We start from the raw sequence: 14,965 nt of genomic DNA on the forward strand, positions 1-14,965 counted from the left end.
CTGAATTATAAACTCCTCAAAATTGAAATTGCATCACCTACTAGGAAAGGTCATGGGATTGTGGAAATCACTGAACTGATAGACATGTTAATGATACCAAATCATTAAAAAAAACATCATCTTGTTAATGTACCTGGAACAAAGACTAGAGGGGTTTGTACATTATGTCCTCCACACAATAATCCCAGTAACCAGTCCAGTACAAAATTCCAGGTCCAGTGTGACATTCCCTTGTGAAAGCCTCTTCATGGCATTGCCCACGTAGTCACCAGACAAAATTTCAGGTATCATTACATACAAAACAAAAGCTGGACTCATCACTAAAGAGGTCTTCTTTCCGGCCTTCATTGCTGAACAGCTCTGGCAATGACAGGAGGTCAATGGAACACTGGACATCTGACTTATAGCCCAAAGTCTTGTAAGCAACTTCTGATGGTTTGTGTAGACACTCTTCGAGGCCTTATCCTTGATATGTGATGTTCAATTTCACTCACAGAATGGATCACTATGCACAGTTCTTCTAATCTGATGATCGGTCCATGTGGGAGGTTCTCCTCTGTGCACCTCTTTCTGTCATTCGAGTTTGTTGCTAATCTCCCGACTTCTAGGACATGTAACATTGAACACTGCCAACATCTCAGCCATCGCACTTCGCAATCTAAATCAAGATTTTTCAGTACTAGGATTCTGCCCCTCTCAGTTTGCCATAACTGGCACATTGGCAAACAGAAGACCTGATCCAATTTCTGAGGTTTCCTGTGGCTGGAAAAATGTGCTTTTGATCTTAAATGCCATGGATTGGTGCTAGATGATTAAAACTTTGATCATTTGCAGATATTGGCAACACCTGCTACTTTCTCAATTTGCATAACGTGCATGGTGTTGCAAGTTTAATGTAATGTAGAGTTGCACATATATCTCTTGTGAAGTCAGAACAGTGATAAAATATTGTGTCCCTCTGTCTGTACATACTGTAGATCTCTGTATAGTGCCTGGTGTAAGGTATTCTCTTTCTGAAATATGAATCTCCAATGCAAGCAAGGAATGCTGGGAGATTAAGGTTTGTAGCTTGCAAAATTATGATTGTTGCACTGGCAAATACAAGTGACAATAATAAGGTTTGAAGTATCTCGTCCTTTATACATTCCATATGGGAATTGAAAAATGGTGATCAAAGTGGACATTCTTAAAAAAAAAAAAAAAAATTACGTATACACCAGTGGATAGCACTGGATGAGAGTTTATATGTGGAAAACCTTTATGGCTACTTTATCAGTCCTAACAACACTTTAAAGGTGATTGCGCTCCCTAACAGAACATGGTGACTTCTGCTTTTCTTAATACATACATATGTAATATTCTATTCTGACCAACCTGAAGAGGAGCATTAGAGAACTGAAGAAACTCCTAAAGTTGTTGTGTCTGTTGATGTGGCTGTCTTCTTCTAGACGGATGTTTCCAAATACCTAAACATATAAGGAACAGAAATGAATATACATAGTTATAGATTAGCGTTACCAGAGCATTCCGCAGTCACCTGTGGTCAGATACCCTTCATTACATGGTTGTAGCACATTAGTATGGTAACTTTTTCTACCTGAGCCATCGGCCTTGTGCTTCTTACAACTTAAAACATGATAGAAATAGTAGATTCTGTTTTCTTTACATAACATTATAAACTGTGTGTAGAAATACTTCATATAAAATCTAAGACTTTGAATATTTTTTTCCTACAAAATATATTCCATCAGAATGTTGTTGTGCTCCGGTTGTGCTGCTTCTACCTGCTCTTTGCATGTAACAGTAGCATATGTTTTCTATAGATATCTGAGAGTATTGGCCTCTCCAAATTGACATAGTATTGGCCCTTCTGCACTGGTTTTTTTAAGTCACCCCCAAAATTTTAATGATTATGGTATCCGCAGAAAATGGTGAAAATAGTAAGGGACCAAAGGAGTATACATTTCTTTATTAGCGATAAATCAAATTTAAAAAAGACTGGAAATGAGAACACTCCTTTTTCGGATTTAGTGGTAAAGATATGGGCTCAGTTTAACCTCTTGGGACACAGAGCGCATGCATACGCCCTGCATCCCCAATCCTTAAGGACTCAGTGCGTACCTGTACGCCCTGGTCCAGTATAACAAGTTTAAACCGTTCTCACCGGTGGAGAACGGGTTAAACACCGTGGGTCCTGGTTGCTACGGGCAGCCAGGACTCACAGCTAATGCCGGGCATGGCTGATCAGGCCGATGCCCGACACTAACCCTTTAGATGCCGCGATCAAAGTTGATTGCGGCGTCTAAAACGAAAGTAAAAGAATCCCGGCAGCTCAGCGGAGCTGATCGGGACTAGTACGTCAAAATCGTGTGGTCCCCATCAGCTTAACGGATGACGGGAGGGTCCTCTCTAGCCTCTCCGTTGTCTGATCGGCGATCTGCTGCTCCATGCCTGCGCAGCAGGCTAGAGCAGCAGATCGCCGGTTACACTGATCAGTGATGTGCAATAGCATAGCACTGATCAGTGTATGCAATCAGAAGCTTGCATGTTTTAGTCCCCTAAAAAAAGTGTTAAAAAAATTTAATAAAAGTTAATTAACCCATTCCCTAATAAAAGTTTAAATCCCCCCCATTTTCACATTTTTTAAATAAAATAATGTAAAAAAAAGAATAAAAATAATCATATGTGGTACTGCCACGTGCGTAAATGTCTGAACTATTAAAATATTAGGTTAGGTAAACCACAAGGTCGATGGCGTACACGTAAAAAAATAATAAAGTACAAAATTGTGCATTTTTGGTCACTTTACATACCATAAAAATATTAATAAAAAGCGATCAAACAGTCCCATCAAAACAAAAATGGTACTGTAAAAAAACTACAGATGACGGCACAAAAAATTAGCCTTCATACCACCCTGTACATAGAAATTTTTTTTTATAGAGGTCATAAGATGCCAATTTTAAAATAACTAATTTTGGTGCATGTAGTTTATAATTTTTTTAAGTATTAAAATAAAATAAAAACAATATAAATTGGGTAACCTTGTAACCGTATGGACCTAAAGAATAAAGATAAAGGTGTCATTTTTACCAAATATTGCACTGCGTAGATGCGGGAGCCCCCAAAATTTACTAAATGGCTTTTTTTTTTTTTTTGTTTCATCCCACAAATAATTTTTTATTTTATTTTTTTCGCCGCAGGTTATATTATAAAATAAGTGATTTAATTGCAAAGTACAATTGGTGATGCAAAAAAACAAGCCCTTATATGGGTCTGTAGGTGCAAAATTGACAGCGTTATGATTTTTTGAAGGGAAGGATGAAAAAAGCGAAAATGCAAAAATGAAAATTTGCCTAGTCCCTAAAGGGTTAAAGGGGTACTCCAGTGAAAAACATTTTTTTGGTAAATCAACTGGTGCCAGAATGTTAAACAGATTTGTAAATTATGGGGTATAAAAGCAGCGTTCTGGCTTCTTCTCAAGGTCTAGATATAACTATAAATGAATATGGATGAGGTTATAATATGGTTAATGAGTGGTTAGTAAGAAATTGGATGAGTGGAAAAGGAGATGAAAAGGGGGGAAGTTGTGAAAGGTGTAATTAGTGTGTTGAGGTAAGGTGCAACTATGTATGTGGAAATTGGTTCGGTGGTATATGGTAATGTGGTAGATGTATATGTAACCTAGTAATATGGTATGTGTATATGTAATTTAGTAATAATAAATAATTCAGTTAATGGCTATGTCCAAGGTACAACAATGTTTATTTAAACTAGATACAATATTAGAATAAAGTTACAAATAACTGGAAGTGCAGGATCCTTGCACTTTAAATATAATTTTAAATAAAATTTCAAATAAAATAGTTTCAAAATATTAATATGTCATATCATAGACAGCATTCAACAATAATATAGATCGAGGTGGTATATAGAGCAATTGGGGTAAATGCAGGCGCCCTGCAGTGCACTTGCAGGTGCTTGGAGACCCCCAAAATCAAGCCCACTGTCAGGGAAAATAAGCTCTATTGCGATAGATGTTATTCCAAGTCAATAAAAGTTAATCCTCCAATGTTAGTCTAATTCACACAGCAGATGGTCACAGAATCCGTGGAAGAATAGCACGGCGGCTATATAGTAGCGATCGGCACAGCGGCCTGCGGGGAGCGGATATGGAGCGGCACTGCGGCCGTCAGATGGTAGTAGAGACACGGCACGGCGGCCGAAAAAATAGGTATGGTACACTGTACCGCTTACCCTTAGATGTCCAAGCGTCTCCCAGCCGTGACAGCGATTGTAGCGGTGTCCGGGATTGCCGGCAGGCAGTCCTTTCATCCGGGGATGAGTCACGGTACGTTCGGGAGTTGGGTGCAGCAGTGTAGTGATGTGGAGCTCCTAGTTGAATTTCGAGCGCGCGCTCCTGGTATCCACGGCTGTGTGTGCTGTGACCACGGTGCGTGCAGCAGAGATGATACTGTGGTGTAGCTGATAGGAGTTGTTGGTATGGTGCTGTCAGTGATAATGGTCGATGGTGGTGGGGATCAGACGCGTTTCGGTCCGTCTAGGACCTTCCTCAGTGATCATAATGAATGCAATGTATATGGGTGCTATATATGTGCAAAATTGGCGGTAAAAACAGTCTCAGACAAAACCTGGTTAAGACTACTTGGACATAGACAGGTGTATAAATTGGAAAAACAGGAGTGGAGTTAATGAATTAGTGTGAAATGCTGGAATCTTGTGTGGCAATCAGTGTTGTCTATACTTTGTAATTGTATATATGTATATATGTATAAATGTACATGTATGTATGTGTATAGGATAGGAGAATGAATGTATGTATGTGTTTAGAATAAAAATAGAGTGTAATAACAAATGGATTGCATATTTATAATGTAGATGTAGCAGTTCATTAAATTAAAAGGCAGTGTGGGTGTATGAGGGTAAGAGGGATATGTATAATTATTCTAATGTAATGATTCAGTTGAATAATTAGCATAATTTAATACGGCCGCCGTGCCGTGTCTCTACTACCATCTGACGGCCGCAGTGCCGCTCCATACCGCTCCCCGCAGGCCGCTGTGCCGATCGCTACTATATAGCCGCCGTGCTATTCTTCCACGGATTCTGTGACCATCTGCTGTGTGAATTAGACTAACATTGGAGGATTAACTTTTATTGACTTGGAATAACATCTATCGCAATAGAGCTTATTTTCCCTGACAGTGGGCTTGATTTTTGGGGTCTCCAGCGCCTGCAAGTGCACTGCAGGCGCCTGAATTAACCCCAATTGCTCTATATACCACCTCGATCTATATTATTGTTGAATGCTGTCTATGATATGACATATTCATATTTTGAAACTATTTTATTTGCAATTTAATTTGAAATTATATTTAAAGTGCAAGGATCCTGCACTCCTAGTTATTTGTAACTTTATTCTAATATTGTATCTAGTTTAAATAAACATTGTTGTACCTTGGACATAGCCATTAACTGAATTATTTATTATTACTAAATTACATATACACATACCATATTACTAGGTTACATATACATCTACCACATTACCATATACCACCGAACCAATTTCCACATACATAGTTGCACCTTACCTCAACACACTAATTACACCTTTCACAACTTCCCCCCTTTTCATCTCCTTTTCCACTCATCCAATTTCTTACTAACCACTCATTAACCATATTATAACCTCATCCATATTCATTTATAGTTATATCTAGACCTTGATAAGAAGCCAGAACGCTGCTTTTATACCCCATTTTTTACCTCGAGTGTTGAGAGGATATCACTCCCTGGCTAAATTCTCGATCAGATTCTTGTGGCAGATCGAGTACCTCCACATTTTTAGATTTGTAAATTACTTCTATTTAAAATTCTTAATCCGTCCAGTACTTATCAGCTGTTGTATGCAGCAGAGAAAGTTATTTTCTTTTTCAATTTCTTTTCTGTCTGACCACAGTGCTCTCTGCTGACACCTCTGTCTGTCTCAGGAACTTTCCAGAACAGGATAGGTGTGCTATGACAGACAGACAGACAGACAGTGGTGTCAGCAAAGAGCACTGTGATCAGATAGAAAATAAATTAAAAAAGAAAATAACTTCCACTGCAGCATACAGCAGCTGATAAGTCCTGGAAGGATTAAGATTTTTTAATAGAATAGTTCTCTACAGGACATTTATTTAAAGGGGTATTCCGCGAGTTCGTTCTGTGCGTAATGACGGGCGATACGGGGGACGGAGCAGCGTGACATCATGGCGCCGCCCCTCGTGACATCACGGCCCGTCCCCTTAATGCAAGTCTATGGGAGGGGGCGTCTATGGGAGGGGACGCCCCCTCCCATAGACTTGTATTGAAAGGGGCGGGCCGTGACATCACAAGGGGCGGAGACGTGACGTAACGATGCTCCGGCCCCTGTACCGCTCATCATTACGTGCAGAGCGAACTCGCTCTGTGCTGTAATGATAGCGCAGTGCCGCATCGGGGATCCCAGGGGTCCCCAGCAGTGGGACCGCGGCGATCTAACATCTTATCCCCTATCCTTTGGATAGGGGATAAGATGTCTAGGGGCGGAGTACCCCTTTAAACTGAGTGAGGTTTTCATCGCTTTATATATATTTATGTTCAAACATATGTTATGATTTTATTTGTTTTATACTGTTTTCTTTTTGGCCATAATGTTGCAATGGCTTTGTCTATTGTATTGTAAAATTTCTTGAAAAAATTCAATAAAAACCATTTGATCATAGAATTAATTTTCAAAAACTTTTTTCACCGGAGTACCCTTTTAAGGAGATTTCTTTTTAATAAGAGGTTATATGAGTTCTATAAAATCTCTAAAAAGACTGGATAATAAACTCACCTGCATTCCAATAATGGCATAGATGAAGAAAAGCATAGCAATCAATAGACAGACGTAAGGTAGGGCCTGAAAAGAAAGATGCATAATTATTTATGAACAGAAGCGTAACCTAGGCCCCAAAGCAAAAATGCCCCATACTGGGGTCTTATGTCTGCACTATAGTTTTAAGCAACGTGAGAATCCTGTTTTTTTTGCACATGTAATATTACCTTGAAAGACTGGACAAAAGTCCATAATAGAATCCGAATCGTGTAACCCTGCCGGAGAAGCTTTATCAGTCGAGCAGCTCGAAACAGCTTCAGGAAACTCATATTAAAGCTGCTTGTGTTCACCAACTAGTTGAGACAAAAATAAAGACATTCACCATTGGGGAGATTTATCAAAACCTGTGCAGAGGAAGAGTGGTGTAGTTGCCCATAGCAACCAATCGGATTGCTTCTTTCATTTTCCACAGGCCTCTTTAGAGGCCTGTGAAAAATGAAAGAAGCAATCTGATTGGTTGCTATGGGCAACTGCACCACTCTTCCTCTGCACAGGTTTTGATAAATCTCCCCCATATGCCTATGATTTCAGTAAATATATTTGTCAAGTTGTTACCTATGCCTAGTATACCATGCTCCTATACATCATCATGAACAATGTAGGATGAGGGAAAAAGATATATTTCTACTGAAGGCTAGGTTAATACATTAGGGAAAATTTACTATTGAAAATGTTCCAGAATTCTTTCTACGAAAAAACTGTGCACATGCTGTTAGACTCTTACGCCTCAGACATATTTTGAGTCTCATCCAATTCTGGCATCTGACTTTGCTAGAAAGATGCATGCTTTTCATAATGCAACTTTTAGACATTTCTGCAATAAATAAAATTCTAAAGTTACATTCCAATATTGGAATAAATACTCACTATACCCCATCCTCCCGCTGGTCCCCTGCAGCTCCTGGTCACCTTTGTCCAGTTACCAAATTTTCTGTCCTCTTCTTAGCTGCAGCGGTGTCCCGTTTTGGCCAGTGACTGGACAAGCCGGCAGGTCATGTGACAAATGCTTGTCTCAGAAGGAGGAAAAAGACAGAAAATTGGGAAACCAGGTGGTGCCAAACAGGAGTTGAGGAGGACTAGGGCTAGGTACGTATAGTTTTTTTTTTTTTTTCGATTTTTATCCCCGGTCCCAGTAGGAAATACATTTTTTTCAAAATGCCATATAACTCCCTATTTTCTACTGTAGTGTCTACAGTAGTGCAACATTGTGTAGCACAATTTTAATGTAGCACTGCTTAGCATAATAATGAATAATTTGGAATAATTATGAATAATTAGGATATGTGGACAAAATCCCCTATTCACATGCAGTGACTAATGCCCGCACAATTTGCACAGTAATATATCAATTTTACAGGCATAATCGTGCTCCTATTGGCCACTGTGGTTTTGGCACCAAAAGAACCATTCTTATCATGGGACCAAATCCATAAGCAAGCAAATAAGTCCATCTTCTTAGGTACAGTCCATCTTCTTAGGTACAGTCCATCTTCTTAGGTACAGTAAAAGAAACCATATTGTCAAGGAAAACTTCAAATTAACTTGTTACGTGAAAACAGGCGAAATCTGAGCTTGCTCTTATGTACACAACCAATAGAACATGTATGTGTTGAAACTGATGGGACCATGATGTACCTCCTTGTGCACCATATATGGGCCCAGAAACACAGGGACTTTGTACTGATATACAGGCTCCATGCACGGAACATTCCAGTAGGTATTACACCTAAAGTTTTTTGGAATGTTATAAACAAATCTACAACCAGGCACCCAGCATCTTAACCTTAAACCATATAAGTGTCCAACAATAGATAATAGTAGGAGATATCAGTAACTTCTCACCTTACTGTCGGTAAGAATGATCTCCGTGATGCTGCCGATTACCGTAATAAAGTCAAAAATATTCCAGGTGTCTCTGAAATAATTCTGTGAGAAAACAGATATCATCTCGCATTACATGAAATGACTCAATATAACTAAAATATAGCTCTCAGCTGATACAACAAGCCTTGTATCACATCTAAAAAAAACATTATTTCAGAGACGATACATAAGTAATGGTTACATACCAAGAATCCAAACGCAATAATTTTCAGGATGCACTCCAGAGAAAATAGCATAGTAAAGGCAATGTTCAGGTATTTTAATGCCAGCTCGTACGTGTATGGAGCCGAGTAATACTGAAAGAAAGAGAAACAATACATTTGGGGAAGTGTATTTGACTGGTAAAGCTACTCTTTGAGATGACCGCCCAACAATGTCATTGGTCTTCTAGGAAAGGTCTATTCAAAAATGCAAAATAAGGCTATGTTCCCACACAGTTTTTTTCTGGCATTTGTTTTGGAAAACTGCCACTAGAGTTTCTAAGCCAAAGTCAGAAGTGGATCCAGTAGGAAGGAGAAGAAGTGGATCCAGTAGGAAGGAGAAGAAGTAGATCCAGTAGGAAGGAGAACAGTCCTTCCTTTATATTTCCCATTTCCTTTTAAATACACTTCTGGCTTTGGCTCAATAACTTCAGTGACAGTTTTCCAAAAAAACACCAGAAAAAAAAAAACCTGTGTGGAAACCTAGCCAAAAAATGGAACTGAAAATCTTTCACAGGAAATCTTGTCTAGTTAGGTGGTCCTCTCAAAGAGGTGGTATGGGAATTTTAATATTTACCTTATGAATCCCCACTTGATATCTTCCTTAATATACTATACAGCACAATATTCAGTATTTTTGATGAGCTCTTGGCTCAACAATCTGTTACTACCAGAATGGGTGCCTGACACTGTACACCGTATTGAACAACACATTCTAGGAGTACATTGCACCCAAATTTTGTCTGCCAATGTTTAAGACATATTTATGATATTTTAACACCAGAAATAATGCCTCTGTATAACACTTCAGACAGTTTTATCCAGTCTTACCCACAGTAAGTCCCAGTGCTTGACATGTCAGAGGAAGTGGTCAGTCCTGGGTCAGCTGACTTTCTGTGAACTACAGGATGACTTTATCACCTATGAGATTTCTCCTAGCGGTTCACAGACCCCTCCCCTCCTTACTCAGCTCTATCTGTATACACCTGCTGCTATATCTATGGGATCAGAATATACAGTAGTTATACACCTCCTCTCCAGCTCCATCTGTATATTGCCGCTGCTGCTGTGCTATCTCTATGGGATCAGGATATATAGCAGTTATACAGCTCTCCAGGCTGTGTTTACTCTCTGCATTCTTGCTGCATTTTTTTCTGCAATTTTTCTGAAATTGCAGAAAAATTGCACTATTTTATTACAGGTGCACAAATCGCAATAAAAATGCATCATTTTTACAGTGATTTTGGAAAATCACAGCAAAACATAGCCAAACTCAGTTAAAACAAAGCTACAAAAAGGCAGTAAAAATATGCAACATAGCCAGAAGACTTTAAACCTTCATAAAACAAAAACAAAAAAACCTCAGTTGTGATTATAGATCAAATCACTTTAGCCTCATGGCAATATTTCTCTAATATTTCACTTTGAATAATAAAACGGATACAAAATTGCACCTATGTGAACTGACACCAAGCCACTAATGAGTGTTAGCTGCTGATGTCTAGCCAGGCGATTAGATCACATAGCTCCACACCTACTCTGTGCAAAACCAAAGGATTCATAGGAGACATAGGCAGCATTAGGAAATCCTTTCTGGGATTCTGTGTGCAAAGAAGATGGCAGAAATCTCATGTCTACCACATCAGCTAAAACAGGTAAACACAGGGCTGGCCCAAGACATTGTGCTGCCTGGGTCCAGGAGTGAAATGCCCCCCACCAAAAAAAAAAAAAAAAGCATTAGGTAAACAGCAGTTCCCCCACATTAGGTAGGTAGCAGTTTCCCCACATAAGGTGGCATTGTTTCCCTCCATTAGGTAGCATAGTTTCCCCACATTAGGAAGCATAGATTCCCAACATTAGGTAGCATAGACTCCCCACATTAGGTAGCAGTTTTCCCACATTAGGTAGCAGTTTCCCCACGCCTTTGCATTCACGTCCAGGCAGTGGAAGAGAGAAGTGGTGTCTGGTAACTATAAAAGAAAGTATACTAAGCGATTGTCTGAGCTAGTAATTGGGTAATTGACTGCATACAATAGTAGGAAGTATACGAGTGTAAGTATAAAAGTGAGAGGGACTTAACATTCAGGTAGTTTAATTGACATTTTTTTTATTTTTATTACTGTTAAATTTTGCAATCCCCAAATCTAGGGTGGCCTCCATGTTTGAAAAGGCAGTCCAGTGTGCATCTTTCACAATGTATGCAATCCTTGAACAGCAGTTTGAGGGTGCATATTGTTATGAAAAATGTGTGCGAGTTGTTCATTTGAGGAGCAACTGGCAGCACTGAGATGCATTGAAAACTTGGAGAGGAGTCTGCTGCTCATTGAGTAAGTACTCTCTGGGGTAGAGGTGGGAGAGGATAGTGGGATGGAGGTGCAGGACAGTCAGGCAGCTAGCTGGGTTACAGTTAGAAAACGGGGTAGAGGGAAAAGTGTCAAGGAGGCTAGTCCTGAAATGACAAACCCCAACAAGTTTGCTCGGTTGGCAGATGAGGGGGATGCCATTTCAGAGCTAGCAGTACTGACCACCAGGGGCGTGTCTACTCCAGTAAGGAGGGAGGGAGGAGTGCAGGGAAGGCCAGACAGGTACTGGTAGTGGGGGACTCAATTATTAGGGGGACAGACAGGGCAATCTGTCACAAAGACCGGGATCGACGAACACTGTGTTGTCTTCCTGGCGCTCAAGTTCGGCACATTGCAGATCGGGTTGACAGGTTGCTGGGTGGGGCTGGAGAGGACCCAGCAGTCATGGTACATATTGGCACCAATGAAAAAGTAAGAGGTAGGTGGAGTGTCCTTAAAAATTATTTCAGGGACTTAGGCCGCAAGCTTAAGGCAAGGACCTCCGATGTAATATTTTCTGAAATATTACCTCTACCACGAGCCACACCAGAGAGGCAGCGGAAGATTAGGGAGGTAAACAAGAGGCTCAGAAGCTAGTGTAGGAAGGAGGGGTTTGGGTTCATGGAGAACTTTGCTGTCGGATATCGGCTCTACCGTAGGGGGCTGTGCTTGGGGAGAAGATGGCTAGAAGGGTGGAGGTTTAAACTAGGGACCGGGAGGAGGGAACCTAAAATCTAGAGGGGGAAGTTAGTGTAGATAGAGAGGGGGGACTTATTAAAGTACCTGGGGGTGGAGCGGAGGGAGGGGTTAGAATAGTTAAAGGACATCTGCAGCGCTCATACATTAAAAAAAACTTTACCTCATCTGATAACTCTTTCAAAGACCTTTCCAACGATACCTCATTTGACAAATTTGGCCCAGCCATTCTCTTGTAATTGCCACCTGTAGCAGTAAGCAGCCATGTCATAAAGACTACATTTCCCATGACTCCCTGCGCCAGCTTCCTGTTAGCTGCTGCTCTCCCTCCTCCCCTTCGCTCTCCGAAGTTTTCCGAATCTAGAGCGGGGAGGAACGAGGGCAGAGGCGGAGATTGCACGTCTGCAGGACATAAGCCACACCCTTTGGGTTCGGATATCTCACTTCACACCCCCCCGCTCTTACATTACACAAGAAGCAGGGGGAGAGCGGGGACGTATACAGCTCTGTACACAGCTCCATTCCCCGCACACAGCTCGGTACACAGCTCTATCCCCCGTACATAGCTCCATTCCCTCCCCCTGCTCTGTCTCCCCAGAATCTCATCTACGACGGGGAGGCTGCAAGTTTGCACGGGGAAAACACAGAGCGGGGGAGGGGAGAGAGGACATCCGTGCAGAGCTCCTTCACCTCCATAATGATGTGTGAGGAGGACAGACTGTACTGCACGGGGCTGAGGATTTCTGAGTGTGAGGAGGATAGACTGCACAGGGCTGAGGATTTCTGTGTGTGAGGAGGACAGACTGTACTGCACGGGGCTGAGGATTTCTGTGTGTGAGGAGGACAGACTGTACTGCACGGGGCTGAGGATTTCTGTGTGTGAGGAGGACAGACTGCACTGCACGGGGCTGAGGATTTCTGTGTGTGAGGAGGATAGACTGCACTGCACGGGGCTGAGGATTTCTGAGTGTGAGGAGGATAGACTGCACTGCACGGGGCTGAGGATTTCTGTGTGTGAGGAGGACAGACTGCACTGCACGGGGCTGAGGATTTCTGTGTGTGAGGAGGATAGACTGCACTGCACGGGGCTGAGGATTTCTGTGTGTGAGGAGGACAGACTGCACTGCACGGGGCTGAGGATTTCTGTGTGTGAGGAGGATAGACTGCACTGCACGGGGCTGAGGATTTCTGTGTGTGAGGAGGACAGACTGTACTGCACGGGGCTGAGGATTTCTGTGTGTGAGGAGGACAGACTGCACTGCACGGGGCTGAGGATTTCTGTGTGTGAGGAGGATAGACTGCACTGCACGGGGCTGAGGATTTCTGAGTGTGAGGAGGACAGACTGTACTGCACAGGGCTGAAGATTTCTGTGTGTGAGGAGGATAGACTGCACTGCACGGGGCTGAGGATTTCTGTGTGTGAGGAGGACAGACTGCACTGCACGGGGCTGAGGATTTCTGTGTGTGAGGAGGACAGACTGCACTGCACGGGGCTGAGGATTTCTGTGTGTGAGGAGGACAGACTGCACTGCACAGGGCTGAGGATTTCTGTGTGTGAGGAGGATAGACTGCACTGCACGGGGCTGAGGATTTCTGTGTGTGAGGAGGACAGACTGCACTGCACGGGGCTGAGGATTTCTGTGTGTGAGGAGGATAGACTGCACTGCACGGGGCTGAGGATTTCTGTGTGTGAGGAGGATAGACTGCACTGCACAGGGCTGAGGATTTCTCTGTGTGATGAGGACAGACTGCACTGCACGGGGCTGAGGATTTCTGTGTGTGAGGAGGATAGACTGTACTGCACGGGGCTGAGGATTTCTGTGTGTGAGGAGGACAGACTGCACTGCATGGGGCTGAGGATTTGTTGGTGAACTACAACTCCCAGGAGACTACTGAGATACAATATAGGTGTTGGTGAACTAAAACTCCCAGGAGACTACTGAGATACAATAGAGGTGTTGGTGAACTACAACTCCCAGGAGACTACTGAGATACAATATAGGTGTTGGTGAACTAAAACTCCCAGGAGACTACTGAGATACAATAGAGGTGTTGGTGAACTACAACTCCCAGGAGACTACTGAGATACAATATAGGTGTTGGTGAACTAAAACTCCCAGGAGACTACTGAGATACAATAGAGGTGTTGGTGAACTACAACTCCCAGGAGACTACTGAGATACAATAGAGGTGTTGGTGAACTACAACTCTCAGGAGACTACTGAGATACAATAGAGGTGTTGGTGAACTACAACTCCCAGGAGACAACTAACATACAATATAGGTGTTGGTGAACTACAACTCCCAGGAGTCTACTGAGATACAATATAGGTGTTGGTGAACTACAACTCCCTATATTGTATCTTAGTAGTCTCCTGGGAGTTGTAGTTCACCAACACCTATATTGTATCTTAGTTGTAGTTCACCAACACCTATATTGTATCTCTGTAGCCTCCTAGGAGTTGTAGTTCACCAACACCTATATTGTATCTCAGTAGTCCCCTGGGGGTTGTAGTCCATACACCAATCCAGGGTTTCCCATTCAGGGTGCCTCCAGATGTTGCAAAACTACTACTCCCAGCATTCCCTGGTTGGGAAACACTGGCATACACACACATAACAGGGACTACAAATCCCATCATGTGTCATTCAGGGGTCTCCCCCTCCCCCCCCCCCCCCCTGCAGTCTGTCCTCCTCACACTCAGAAATCCTCAGCCCCGTGCAGTGCAGTCTGTCCTCCTCACACACAGAAATCCTCAGCCCCGTGCAGTACAGTCTGTCCTCCTCACACACAGAAATCCTCAGCCCTGTGCAGTGCAGTCTATCCTCCTCACACACAGAAATCCTCAGCCCCGTGCAGTGCAGTCTATCCTCCTCACACTCAGAAATCCTCAGCCCCGTGCAGTGCAGTCTATCCT

At 42.3% G+C, this 14,965-nt stretch overlaps 1 protein-coding gene across 1 annotated transcript in view; it reads right to left on the reverse strand.

Moving 5' to 3' along the window:
• The window catches only part of CACNA1E (calcium voltage-gated channel subunit alpha1 E), an 877,957-nt gene that overhangs the window by 87,940 nt on the left and 775,052 nt on the right, over positions 1 to 14,965 (reverse strand). Inside the window, exons 33-37 of the mRNA XM_056531933.1 lie at positions 8,995 to 9,105; positions 8,768 to 8,851; positions 7,093 to 7,218; positions 6,884 to 6,949; positions 1,375 to 1,466 (exon numbers count right to left, since the gene is read on the reverse strand). Coding sequence (XP_056387908.1) covers positions 1,375 to 1,466; positions 6,884 to 6,949; positions 7,093 to 7,218; positions 8,768 to 8,851; positions 8,995 to 9,105 — 479 coding nt within the window. The remainder of the gene's footprint in view (positions 1 to 1,374; positions 1,467 to 6,883; positions 6,950 to 7,092; positions 7,219 to 8,767; positions 8,852 to 8,994; positions 9,106 to 14,965) is intronic.

Source organism: Hyla sarda, chromosome 7 (genome assembly GCF_029499605.1).
Source record: "Hyla sarda isolate aHylSar1 chromosome 7, aHylSar1.hap1, whole genome shotgun sequence".
In the NCBI taxonomy this organism is placed as follows: Eukaryota; Metazoa; Chordata; class Amphibia; order Anura; family Hylidae; genus Hyla; species Hyla sarda.